Source organism: Notamacropus eugenii, chromosome 1 (genome assembly GCF_028372415.1).
Source record: "Notamacropus eugenii isolate mMacEug1 chromosome 1, mMacEug1.pri_v2, whole genome shotgun sequence".
In the NCBI taxonomy this organism is placed as follows: Eukaryota; Metazoa; Chordata; class Mammalia; order Diprotodontia; family Macropodidae; genus Notamacropus; species Notamacropus eugenii.
In genome coordinates, this window is record NC_092872.1 from 11946226 (window position 1) to 11959086 (window position 12861).

General features: G+C 47.6%; 2 protein-coding genes across 8 annotated transcripts in view; one reads left to right on the top strand and one right to left on the bottom strand.

The window, feature by feature from the left end:
* The window catches only part of SETD2 (SET domain containing 2, histone lysine methyltransferase), a 142863-nt gene extending 141836 nt beyond the window's left edge, over positions 1 to 1027 (bottom strand). For 2 of the 4 annotated variants that reach the window (XR_011976980.1, XR_011976981.1), the window contains exon 1: positions 785 to 998. Coding sequence is in view for 1 of the 4 variants with exons in the window: in XM_072653431.1 (XP_072509532.1) it covers positions 785 to 858 (74 nt within the window). In the remaining 3 variants the exon portion in view is untranslated. Of the gene's footprint in view, positions 1 to 784 lie in introns of all 4 variants that reach the window. The other 2 variants (XM_072653431.1, XM_072653422.1) reach the window with 2 other exon arrangements.
* LOC140533596 (uncharacterized) overlaps positions 1 to 12861 on the top strand; it is a 69137-nt gene that overhangs the window by 264 nt on the left and 56012 nt on the right. Inside the window, exon 1 of one of the 4 annotated variants that reach the window (XM_072653550.1) lies at positions 1099 to 1265. The exons of 1 other annotated variant lie outside the window; for it this stretch is intronic. The gene's annotated coding sequence lies outside the window, so the exon portion shown is untranslated. Of the gene's footprint in view, positions 1 to 1098; positions 1266 to 1587; positions 1660 to 6631; positions 7225 to 12861 lie in introns of those variants that run through there. 2 more of the 4 variants (XM_072653541.1, XM_072653531.1) reach the window with 2 other exon arrangements.

Here is a 12861-nt window from a genome sequence, read left to right on the forward strand (position 1 = left end):
CCCTCCGGCCTCAGCCTCAAAGCGAGCCCGGGGCTTTGCGGCCTAGCTCTTCCCTGCGTCTCCTCTTCCGACGCCGCCAGGGAGGGGAGGCCGGACGGACGAGACACCTTGGAAGGAGGCACGGCCCGGAGCGACGAGGGGCTGGCCTGGGGACCGAGGGACCGGCGTGAGGGGGGGCGGCAAGAGCGGCCCGTCCGGACTCCGCTTCGCCAGGGCCCAGCACGGCTTCCGAGCCTCCAGCGAGCGCCGCCCCCTCCCCCTGCCTCTCTCCGCTAACCTTCCCCGCGGCTTCCAACGCTCCCCCCCGCCCCGCACCGCGGAGCCCCGCACGCGTCCCGGCGCGAGCTCCCGGCCGCCCTGCCCTCCTCCCCCCGCAGCGGCAAACGGCCGCGCGCACCTCCAACCGCTCGTGCCACCTCCCCGGGGCCCTGCCTCCCGACTCGGCCCCGCACGGCCCGTTTGCCAACGCCGCGGTGCGCGGTGCGCGGCGCGCGGCGCGGCCCCCTAAGCCCGGGGCCCCGCACCCCACCCCGGCCCCCCCGCCGTGGGCGCGCTCGGCGGCCTCCCAGGCCCCGTTACTCTCCCGGCCGCCGCCGCACGGCCAGCTCCGCAGAGCAGGCGCGGGCCCGGACCCCGCCGGCGCTCGGTCACAGGGGCTGGGCCGGCCCGGGGAAGGCCTCACCCGACCCTAGGCCCGGACGTAGCGCTCCACCCCCACCCCCTCCGCCGCCCGGTCCGCGTCTGAGGCGGATAACGGCGGCGGCGAGAGCGGAGAGATACTCACTCAGGGGTGGGGTGCTCAGGGTCATAGAAATCCCCCATCTTCGGCGGCGGCGGCAGCGGCTGCTGCTGCTTCATCGGGAAAAGCTGGAGGCAGCGGCGGCGGCCCAAACCCCCTCCCCGAAGGCAGGGGAGACACGGGGGAGGGGGGCGGGAGGGGGAAGCAGGGGAAGGGGGGAGGAGAGGAGGCGGCTTCTCCGGCGGCGGCGGCGGCGGCAGCGGCAGCGGCGTCGTCGGCAGAGACGCTCTCACACGCAGCCACCCCGCCCCCCTCGCAGGCGCCGCGGCCGCCTCCGCCCCCGCCCCCCCCCGGCCTCTTAAAGAGACACGCACCCGGGCCGCACGGGAGACGGAGGCGGCAGCCGGGGGCGCCCCCTCCCGTCCGGTGGGCCGCGGGAGGCGGCCGAGCCCCGGGGCGGGGCGCCGCTCAGGCCACGGTGCCTCCCCAGCACCACCTCCGCCCCCTGCTCCCGGCCGAGCTCCAGGTGGGTTCTCCCGCTGCCCGGCGCCCTCCCGGCCGCTCTTCACCGCCCCCTGCCGGCGGCGCAGCCAATCCCAGCGCGCTCGCTCCCGTCCGAGCTTTGCACCCCGCCCCTCGCCGGAGGACGCGTCCGGCCCCGTCGCGGGGGGAGGGGGGAGCCTGCAGGAGCGGCGGCGTCCTCCCGGGGCTCTCTCCCCGCCCCCCTCTTCCTCCCCCTCCCCTGCTTCCCCCCGCCTCCACCTTGCTTCCCTTTCCTCTCTCTCCCATCCCCGCCTCCCCCTCCCTTTCTGCTCCCTCCCTCGATTCCCCCCCCCCCCCAGCGTCGGCAGTCTCGTGGGGGCGGGGGAGGGGAGGGATCGAGACGGCGGGGCAGGAACGGCCGCCGGGTCCCCAGCCAGGTCGGTCGTCTCTCAGTCTTTGTTTTGCCGGCGCTTTCTCCGCACCCCCTCCCCATTGGCTGCCCTTTTTGTCTGTTTTCTCTCCCAGAAAAGCCCGGGGGCCGGGGCGGGGGGGGGGGGGGGCAGGAAGTGGCCGGGACCTCAGCCGCCGGCTGACATCGCTTTCCTCCTTTCTGCGGGTCCGTGGCCCCGGACCAGCCCGGGGTCACAGGTCACAGGTCACCCGTCCGTCCTCAGCTTCCAGGTACGGACATCTGGGCCTGGGCAGCTGGCGCGGTCCCCGAGTCCTTTTGGGGGTCTCTCCCCAGGAACTCTCAGCTCCTGAGCCGGGTCCGGCGCGGAGGGGGGAGGGGATCCCGGGGGGGGGGGCCGCGGGGCGCCTGACCCCTGACCTCCGAGGCGTGGGGGAGGGGCGCTTCTGATCCAGCGCAGTGGAAGCGGCGAGGCCGCAGTACAAGGGATGGGTTCTGTGTTCCAGACTCTTAAGGCTTGTGGGTAGCGAGGAGTTCAGAGCTCACGTCGAGGAGGCGCCCGCTGGGTCAGGAGAAGGCGGCTGTCCGACCACAGCCCCCGGGACGGAGGAGGGTCCGGGGGCGTTCCCGCCTCTGGCCCGAGGACTTACCCGGCCGGCCACGAAGCCGAGCTCTGAGCTGAGGAATCCCGCCGCGCACCTTTGTCCGCCCCGTGCCCTCCTCCCCGCAGCCGCCAGAATGCTGGGCTTCCCTCCCCAGGGCCGCTCCGGCGTCTTCTCGCCTGGGGGCCAGCACTCCTTCGGCACGTGCCGTTCCGCCCGCCCCTTCCGAGGCTCGATGAGCTGCTTAGGAGCGCGGTGTGTTCCGTTGGTACCGGACCGCTGCGCAGGTTCTGGACGTCAGCACGCCTGCTCGGCCCCCGGGCCTGTGAGATCCCTTGGTTGGTCATCCTCGGACTCCCTGCAAACATTGGACGCCACCGGCCTCTTCTCCGCTCCCGGACGCTCTCCCTGGCGTCAGAACGGCCCAAGTTCTGGTGACTCTTAGGTCTCCTGTCTCCACCGGCGCCTCTGGCGTGCTGTGAAAGCCAGCCCCGACAGACAGACAGACAGAAGGCGCGGGTCCTTCCATCGGCCTTCCTAAAAGGAAAGCGGCTTTGGAGAGGTCAGCCTTCACTTCCAGAAAGCGCCCACGTCATTCACTTAGTTCAGGGGACAAGTCGGCACCCTGAACCTCGGAGCAATCGGAATCAACAGACAGGGCTCCCAGCGGCCTGACCGTGGTCGATGCTTGTACCACAAATGGGCCCAGTTGTCTGGACATACTTACCAGAGAGGGAAGCACCAACCTCTGGGTGTTCAGAGCTGGGGGAGGCCCCTTAGCAGTTTCCCAGAGTCTCTTCTGGCCAGACAAAACACTTGCAGGCAGCCCAAAGGAAAACCTCCCCCTCGGAGTCTTCATCTACTTTTTAGAGCCAGAGGGCCATCACCAGCCTTGAGAACCGATGGTGTGGGCCTTCCCAGGCCCATAATGGGTGGGAAAGATCTTTAGTCACATTATTAAATCAGTCACTTTAGACTAAAACAGCAAAAGATCCCACTTTGCTTGAGGTCACAAAAGGGGAGGGAGGGAGAAAATATTTGAAATTCAAAAACTTATAAAAGTGAATGTTGAAAACTAAAAAAAAAGATAAAATGGAACAAGAAAGGAAAATTGAGGTGTGAGCAGCACCACCATTCTTCCAGTCTCATAAGTTTGAAATGGCACAATTTTTTTACTCCTTACACCTCCACTTGCCTACCAACATGGGCACTTGGACATCTCACAGACACCTCAAACTCGATGTGTTTTTTTGCTCATGAACTCACCACTTCTGACTTTCCAATTTCGGACAAGGGTACCATAATTCTTCCAATTATCCAGGTTCCAAACCTTGGTAACATCTTCAACTCTTCACTCTTGCTGACCCTCTGTGTCTGACCTGTTCTCTCTAATCACACCAACCTTTTATCTCTCAATGGAACTATTGAAATACTGGTTTTCCTATGTCTACCTAATTGGTTTTGCTACTTCCTCCTTCCTCCATCCTCCACAGCGATGCCAAATTGTTATTCCTAAAGCACAAGATTGACCATGCCACCGTTCAGGAAGCTCCAGTGGCTCCTTATGGCCTCTTAGATAGCATTTGAAACCTCTTGCAGTGGGCTGTAAGTTCTTTAAAAGCAGAAGCTGCCTCACTTTTGTTTTTATATCTCCAGTGCCTACAACTATGTTTAATACATAATTTTGTTGTTCAGTCATATTCAACTCTTGACAGAGATACCAGAGTGGTTGGCCATTTCTTTCTTCAGCTCATTTTAGGGAGGAGGAAACAGAGGCAAACACAGTTCAGTGACTTGCCCGGGGCCACACAGCTATTCATGTCTGAGGTAGGATCTGAACTCAGGTCTTCCTGATTCCAGGCACAGCACTATCCACAGTGCCGTCTAGCTTCCCTTACCACATTGTGGACCCTTAATGGATCGTAGTCCCAGCCCCACTGAGCTGCAGTCCTGTTCCTTCTTTGATCGTTCTTTTCTCCTCAGTATAGTTTAAGAAAAGGAAATCACAATGAAAACTCTTTGTTGCCTTCAGTTTTCAAGCTGACAGATTTTTTAAGGATTTAAGGATTATACCATGATTTCATTTTCATCCTCCGTTACCTTCATACTATCTTCTTTACTTCTAAAAATCGAAGTCGCTTCACGATGTCCCTGCCTGTCCATGTCAGTCTCTTTCCTGATGTGAATTGTTTCTCTTTATGAATTTATAATTTTTTAACTGAGAGTGTTCCCCCTTCCCCCGACTTCTCTTACAGAATTTTAGTCTAAGATTTGACCTTTCCTTTCTCAGCAACTTTTTGAAATGTGCTCCTCCAACATCCAGGGTGACTGTCAGAGTATACCCCAATTTTCCTCTTCTCCATTATGAATTATAAGATAGAGCCATCACTTTCCCACAAGGTCCCATCATTTCCTCCATAGCAACTCATTCCTGTTGTTTAGGAAGTGAAAAAAAAGATACAGCCACTTCCCTTACTGGATTTTGAAACCTTTTGAAAGAGGAAATTGCCATTAAAATAAATCAAGAAATTACCTACTCTAAATATGTGATGCTGTTCTACCACTACCCCCTTTTACCTGTCCTGTTTCTTTTGAATAAAATATAGCCTACTGCTTGTTTCCAGGCAAGGGTCTCATCCTACCATGTCTCAATGATACGAGTGCAGGCAGATTACTTTCTTTGGGGGGGGGGGGGGGAGCCGAATCTGCAGCCTCAAGGCCGCATGTGGCCTTCTAGGACTTTGAGTGCAACCTTTTCTTGAGTCCAAGTTTTACAGAACAAATCATTTTGTTAAGGGGATTTGTTCTGTGAAGTTTGGATTTAGTCAAAGGGCCACACATGAGGACCTAGAGGGACCCCACCCCTGGGTTAGGATCTCTAGGTTATCTTGCTTGTTACCCAAAGTTTGTGCAGCATTGTATTTTATTTTGAGTCCCTTTCTTGGATCTCCCACAGTTGCCCTTATCTCTCCACTCGTGCCCCCATTCTTGTTCAGGCCCTCATCCACCCTTTCTGCACTATCACAGTAATGCTCTTATTGCTCTCCCTGCCTCCCTCTGCAATCCAGCCTTAATGCAGTTGTCAAAACAATCTTCTTTAGGCACAGATCAAATTCTTTGGCTCCTCTATTTAGAAACTTTCTGTTGCCTCTAGGATAACATAAAAATTAACCTGGCGTTAAAAGACCTTTTCCATGGTTCTAAGATGCCTTAGCTCCCATTCCTCCCCTTTACATATTATCCATAAATTGGAACACTATTTCTGAAACTCAACTGCCATCATGAACTACCTCTTCATATGTACTTTGAAGATGCCTTTCCTGCCTTTGAAGCTAAGCTCAGGCATTCCCTTGTTCTAGTGGTGTTCCTTCATAGAATTTTGGAGTTAGGCAGGAGCTCAGTGGCCATCTTGTCCAACTTATACAGCACACCCAACAAATGGTCATCCAGCCTTCACTGTCCTGATTGCCTTCCTCTTGGCATTCTCCAGCTTATCAATGTCCCTTCTAACCTGGGCCCAGATTTAAGCTGTCTTGAACCAAACTCCCAGTTGAAAGCGTTCCATTAAATGTAACTCAATCCAACCAACATTTGCTTAGCACCTATCATATGCAGGCTTGATGCTACCACAAAGACAAAAATGAAAGAATCCATCATTCTCAAGGAGCTTGCTTTTGACTGGAAGTTTCCAACATGGAGACATACCCCTAAGCTAATACTAAGTAACTTGAGGAGAGAGAATGCATTAACAGCTAGAGGGATCGGGAAAAGCTTCCAGGAGGAGGGAACACTTGTGTTGAACTAAAAGCTCAGGATTCTAAGAGGTGGAAGTGAGGGGGAATATGCTGAAGACTTGGAGACCATTCTTTGCAAACTCCATCATCACATGGAGTTGGGAGAAGGAAGATTTTCCTATTGAGAATGGGCAGTAGGCCAGTTTCACTGGTAGGAAGACTGTGTGAATGGGAAGTGATCTGCCAGGGGTTTGCCATTTGGTTTAATAGAATACTTACACAAGTGTATTTTGGTTTGACTAATTCTGTTGCATCAATTATATATACAGGGCACAATTGTCACCAAAAAAAACAGCTAAAAAGATAAGTACTCAGTAGGACTTTAATAATAGTTCGTTATATAGGTCCATGAGGACTGTGGACTTTTTTCAACAACAGGACAGTAAGGTGCAGAAGTTCATTGGAAAATCGCTTGATTTAGTCTGAGGCCTTGGGTTTGTACTCCATGATTTGAAAACAGTCCCTCCTACCACAGCTGCTCATCAGTCAATAAAGCACAAGCATTTATTAAGCATGTGTGGGATGACTCCCTTAATAAAATCAGAGTCTTGACCAAAGGAGTAAAAAGGAAAGCTATTTATTCAGCTTTCTTGAGAAAGGGCACTCCTGCCTGTAATCAAGATGACAATGGCTGAGGAGGGCAAGGGTGTGCCCTGCACAGCAGTTTTTATATACCCTGACCACAGTACCCCCACTCTAACTCCCATCCTCTTAGCCCATTGACTGGGCCTTGAGGGCACATTCTATCCATGGAAAATCTACCCCAGCAACAAGGAATAAGCGTACAAGAATAGTTTTTAGAAAAAGGGGATGATATGGGAGTGAACAACTCCTGTTCAAGGATTGTCACATAACATGGAGTAATTGTCTAGGAAAGGATATAAGGGAGTGAGTAAAGGCAGTCTGGGAGTAGGCAAAAAGCAGTCTCTGTCCAGGACTATCTCGTAGCACAAAAAGAATTTTAAGAAAACAGAATCTCTAAGAAAAACAGAATCTCTATTGTTTGGTTTCTTGGGGCTGGGTGAGACAAAGGGGCTGACACAAGCAGCCCCTAAGGGGTCTTCACTAAATATACCTGTTGCACTCAAGCAGCTACTAGGGTCTAGGCTCAGTGCAAGGAGGACAAAGAGAAAAATGAAAGAGTTTCTACCTCCAAGGAGTTTCTCTTCTAGCTGAGGGCGACAGCATATATATAAGGTAAATTGTTTTTGATCACTTACTGCCTGTGTGACCTAAAGCTAATCATAGAACCCTCTTGGGTCTGTTTCCTCATCTGTAAAGTGAGAATGTAAGACTAGATGAACTCTTGGAGTGGAGCTTTAAACCTATCATTCCATAATGAAATAGAACTAGAGAAGCTCCTTGAGGCCTGGGACCTTAGTTTACCGAAACTTCAAATCTTCCCTAGTCTAGCACCCTACGCAATAGATACTTAGTATTAAATATTCATTAAGTTAAGTTGAAGATCTTTGTTTGGAAGACCTAGAATACCAAACTGAAGAGTGTGAACTTAATCCTTTAAACTGTAGGGAGACTTTGAAAATTTTGGAGCAGAATTGCGATTTAAGAAAAATAATGTAGGAAGGGTTTGTACAATTTGGGGGAAACTAGAGAATAGATGAGATCATTAAGAAAAGAAGAGGACCAAAGAGAGTTGGTAGGAAAGCCCTAGGAGTGTGTGACAGCAATAGCAACAATAATGTTAACAATAATTAAGACACAGATCTGATCATATTACTCCCTTGACTAACAAGCTCCCTGTTGCTGGCTGGATAAAATACCAACTGCTCTGGTATTGCACACTCTTCACAATCTTGCTCCAGTCTACTCCACTCGATGACCAGACAAACTCACCTACCTCCTGTTTCCCTTCCTCTTAACATCTCAAATATCCTTCAAAGCTCAGCTTGGGTGCTCCTGCTGCCAAAAATCATTTCCTAGCTCAGACAACTATTATTATAGTTCCCCCTCAGAAAACATTTTTTGGGTTAACTCTGCATATATTTTCTTATTATGTGTAGCTTCTGTTTCTCCCATAGAAGTAAGCTTCTTGAGTAATACTTTTGATTGTCTTTTTATCCCCATTTGCCCAGGACTCTGCCTGGAATATGCAAAGGGATAGAGACCACACCTGGGATGTAACTCCACCAGAGTGGAGGTGTTGGGTTGTGATCTTATGTTAGTACTTCGTTGCCGAAGAAGACCACTCCATCAGAGAAATGATGACATGACTTGCACTTGACTTTGTTTTGAGTAAGGCAGGGCTGTGCAGGTCACCAGCCTCACTTCTCCAGAGCCATCTGACTCTAGTGACCAGATATTCCCCAGGATGCACTGGGAGACCTTGGCCCCTTTAGACCAGTGCTGGTACTCACTTAGGGTGAGGCAATGCCCATTCATTGAATAGACCTGTTTAAGATGCAGCCAGGGCATGGCCCCTTTAATGAGGTCAAGGAAAGAAAAATTGCAGCAATGTCCTCAGGACTAAAGTATCTTCTCAGTTCAAGGAATGCATATTTTTATTGAGCTATAAGTTTCCCCAGAAGTCATTCATTGTGCTTACATGAACTCTTTAAATACCTCCATCTTCTCTCCCTCTTACAAATTCACATCTGCTTTACTGAGTGAGATTCAGCTCAGCACAAAATTATTGGTTTTATTTCTAGAGAACCTGGCTGGGAAAAGAATTCTTTCCTGGAGAAGTTTATGTTACATTAGGGTCAATTAAACACTAAATGTATATTTTTATAAATACATAGAAAGTTGATTCTATATTCAATTTCTCTATTTTTTTGCAGTGTGGAATAACTTTATTATAATGTCCTTATTCTTTGATAATTATGTTGAAGATTAACTTTCCTGACCTTATAGTTTGCTTTGAATTAGAGCACCTGGGCAGAAAGATTATTTAATTTATAATGCTACATACAATTTAATACCTATCATTATACAGTGAGCTTACAGATCACAGGATTTAGAGCTGGAAGAGACGTTTGAGATCGTCTAGTCTGATGCCCTCAATTTATAGCTGACAGACCTGATTTTCAGAGAGATTAAATGACTTTACCATGGTAGTGAGTGGCAAAACTGGGATTTGAACTCGTCATCTGATTCAACATCCAACTGTTTTTCTTTTGCCACACTCTATACCTCATTCCCATTCCCTTTTGTTTGTAGGATAACAATTAACTATCTATCTATACTCACTGATTTTTGGAAATTTTCTGGATTAGGTCACAGTGAGCTAAGAAAGGTAGTAGATTTTCCCTATGAGTATGAACCAAAATCCATGATGGTCTAAGTTTCCAGGGACACGTCATGAGAGCAGAAAAGTGACATATATTCTGACAAATACTTCTCTGTAGTGTTCACTCTGTTTCATTCCCTCAAGATAAAATTTCCATTACTAGTCTCAAACTGAGGCTGATGAAAACAAAAAACAAGCTGTGAATGATGCATAGGTTTAACTTCAAGCACTATTCACATGCTAGCTATTTTCCAACATTTGTGTTTACAATAATGAATGAATGAAAACCCATTTATCAAATACTTATTGCATGTTAAATACCATGCTACAACTGGGTTTACAGAGAAAGACAAATATAGCACTTGCCCTCAAGGCCTTTAGAGTTCAATGGTGAGGACACTTGTAAACAATCCTGTACAAAGAAAGGATATGCAGGACTAATTGGAGATTATTTGAAAGGCCTGTTCCAGGTTCCTGGGAACTAAACGCTCCCATCTCCCTGAACAAGACACTCCACACAGCTCTAACTCCAGGCATTTTCACTGACTGTCCCCATATCTGGAATTCTCTCCCTCTTCATCTCTGCATCCTACCTTCCTGGGCTTCCTTCAAGTCTCAACTAAAATTCTGCCTTTTGCTAGAAGCCTTGCAAAGTCCTCCTTAGTCTTAGTACCCTCCCTCTGCGATTATTTCTAATTTATTCTGTCTACCTTTTGTCTGCACATAGTTGTCTCTGTGCTGCCTCCCCCATTAGAAGGTGAGCTCCTTGAGAGCAGGGACTGTCTTTTCCCTTCCTTTGTATCGCCAGAGCCTTCGCTCAGTGCCTGACTTCAGTAAATGATTTGTTGGCTTGATTTGTACCCCCAACGTAGCAGGGTTTTGTTTGGCAAATATTTAGCCCTTAGTAAATGGGTTTTCAGTCATTCATTTAATGCGAATACAAATGTTAAATAATAGTGTTTTTTTTTTAATTCCCAGCACTTAGCACTTTAAGATTTGTGAAGCTTTACCATCTTCTTTTATCCTCACCACAACCCTAAGATAATCTTATAATCCTCATTTTATGACGGAGAAACTGACCAAGTTTAAGTGACTTCCTCAGAGCCCTATAGCTTCTAAGTGTCTGAGGCTGGATTTGAACTTTGGTCTTTTTTGACTCCAGCTCTAGTGCTCTATCTACCTAGGGGCTAGTGGGCTACCTAGGGAGTATTAGAGTAGGTAAGATCTGGATAAAGATTGAGCAGAGGAGGCTAAGAAGAAGCAGACATTTAAGTAGGAGAAGACTTAGAACAGTCTCATGAAAACCTAGAGAAGAAAATATCAAGGAGAGGATGACCATGAAAGGCTGTAGAAAGGTCAAGAAAGATGAGAACTAAGAAAATCTCACTAGATTTGGCAACTAAGGGTTCATTAATAACTTTGGAAAAGCAGTTTCAGTTGAATGATGAGGTTGGAAGCTAAACTGCAGTGTTCAGAAGACATGAAAACATTAATTGTAGACAACCCTCTTGAAGAGTTTAGCCAAGGAAAGGAGAGAGAAAGGATGTTATCTTATAGCAGCTAGACTGGATGTGTGAGGGTTTTTGATGGTTTTGGTGCTTGCTACATCAGGCACTGTGCTAACCAGCTGGGGAAACAAAGAAAGGCAAAAGACAGGCCCTGTCCTTGAAGAGTTTGTTTAGAAGACATGGTCCTGTTTGTAGTCAGCCCAGAAGCAGCCAGTAGATCATGGGAGATTAAAGATAAGTGAAAGAGTAGAGATTATGGAAAGAGTTAATTCCCTGGATAAAACTGGCAGATTGGGTCTATAACACAAATTAGATTAAGAACCCCTTCTCTAAGACTTCAGTTAGGGAGGAATTATCCATCACAGTGGGAATTCACCACACAAATGAAATTACAGGACTGGGCCAAAATGTATGTGGAAATATCAAAATTATTTGTATAGAGTCTCAAAAATATATAGAATATGCCTACTTTATCTAGTTATGATTATACAACTGAACACATACACAAACTGCTCACAAAAGTTAATGCTTTTGAACCTTTTGTGTTAGTAAATGATCACTTAGCTCGAAGTATTTCCTTCCTCTGAATACCTCTCACTTGACATTCCTCATCTACAGGCTTATAATATTAGCTACATTTTTAAGTACATACGTCTTCCTCCCCTCTCTCCCCCAGCTAGATTTTAAAATGTCTAAGGGCAGGGATGGAGTCTTATTCTTATTTAAATACTTAAAGAATTTACATAGCATCATACTTGCACATAATAGGGGCTCAGTGAATCCTGATTAATCAAAACAATGAATATCCTCAAAATTTGGTTTTTAACATAAGCAATAGTAGAAATACCTACAAATATGATTTCAAAGAGAAGAAGCAGGCAGCTCCCTGACATAGCAATATGGAGTTATGCCCAAAAGTGTCACAAAAACATCAAGAGAAGATAGTATGAGGGAGAAGAAGGTTGATAGTATCAAAGTCTATGGATAGGTCAAGATGGATGAGGATTGAGAAAAAGCCATTAGATTTGTTAGTTAAGAGATCCTTGATAAGTTTGGGGAAAGCAGTTTCAGTTAAATGATGAAGTTAGAAGCCAGACTACAAAGAATTAAGGGAATGAGAGAAAAGGGAAGTAGAGGCATTGATTTTAGGTGGCCAAACTCCCAGGAATTAAGAGTGAGAGAAAAGAAAGTGAAGGCATTAATTGTAGATGACCTCAAATTATTAATAAAAGAGGATAATATAGATTAATAATAGGATACCACAACTACCAATGATGGCTGGATTGAGTAAGTGAGGTTTGGTTGGTTGGTTGGTTGGTTTGTTTTGAGGGCATATGATAAAGATACAAAAGAAGATCTTACCTTCAAAGAACTTACATTCTAATAGGAGGCAACACATATATGGGAAAGATGATGAAGGAAGAGAGTGAGTAGAAAGACAAGGATAATGAGTTGGGGTAGTCAGTTTGGCATGAATGACTTCCCCAAGAATGATGACTATATAGTATTATTGATTTTATTAAAGTTCCCAGAGCTATACTGGATGTATGTGTGTGTGTGTGTGTATGTGTGTGTGTGTATATATATATATATATATACACACATATGTGTATATATACACATATATATTGATATACACACATATATTTATACATACACATTATATATATTATATATATATATATATATATATATACACATACATATATAGTATGATCTGGTGGTCTGACTATATACAGTGGACTAGTTAAGTTTATACTCGTCAATGAAGGCCATTCATCCTGGGGTGAGAGTTCCAAAACTGAATGGATTACTGCTCTTCCTGACTGACTTTGAGGCAGGGAAGGGAAAGGTGATAGTGGGAATGGTGAATATTTTTCCTAATCTGATCTGGAGGTACTTTTTTCAGTGAAGAGAAGTGGAACATCAGGTCAGATGCTAAGATGATCAGGATGGAAAAGCTTCTGTGAAGTATCCCTTGACACTACTGAGCTTCTCAGGCTCTGTATTATCTGAATAACTCCCTGAAGGTCCATATCTTGTAACAAGCCAGGGCATAACTTGGGCTCATCCTTCTGC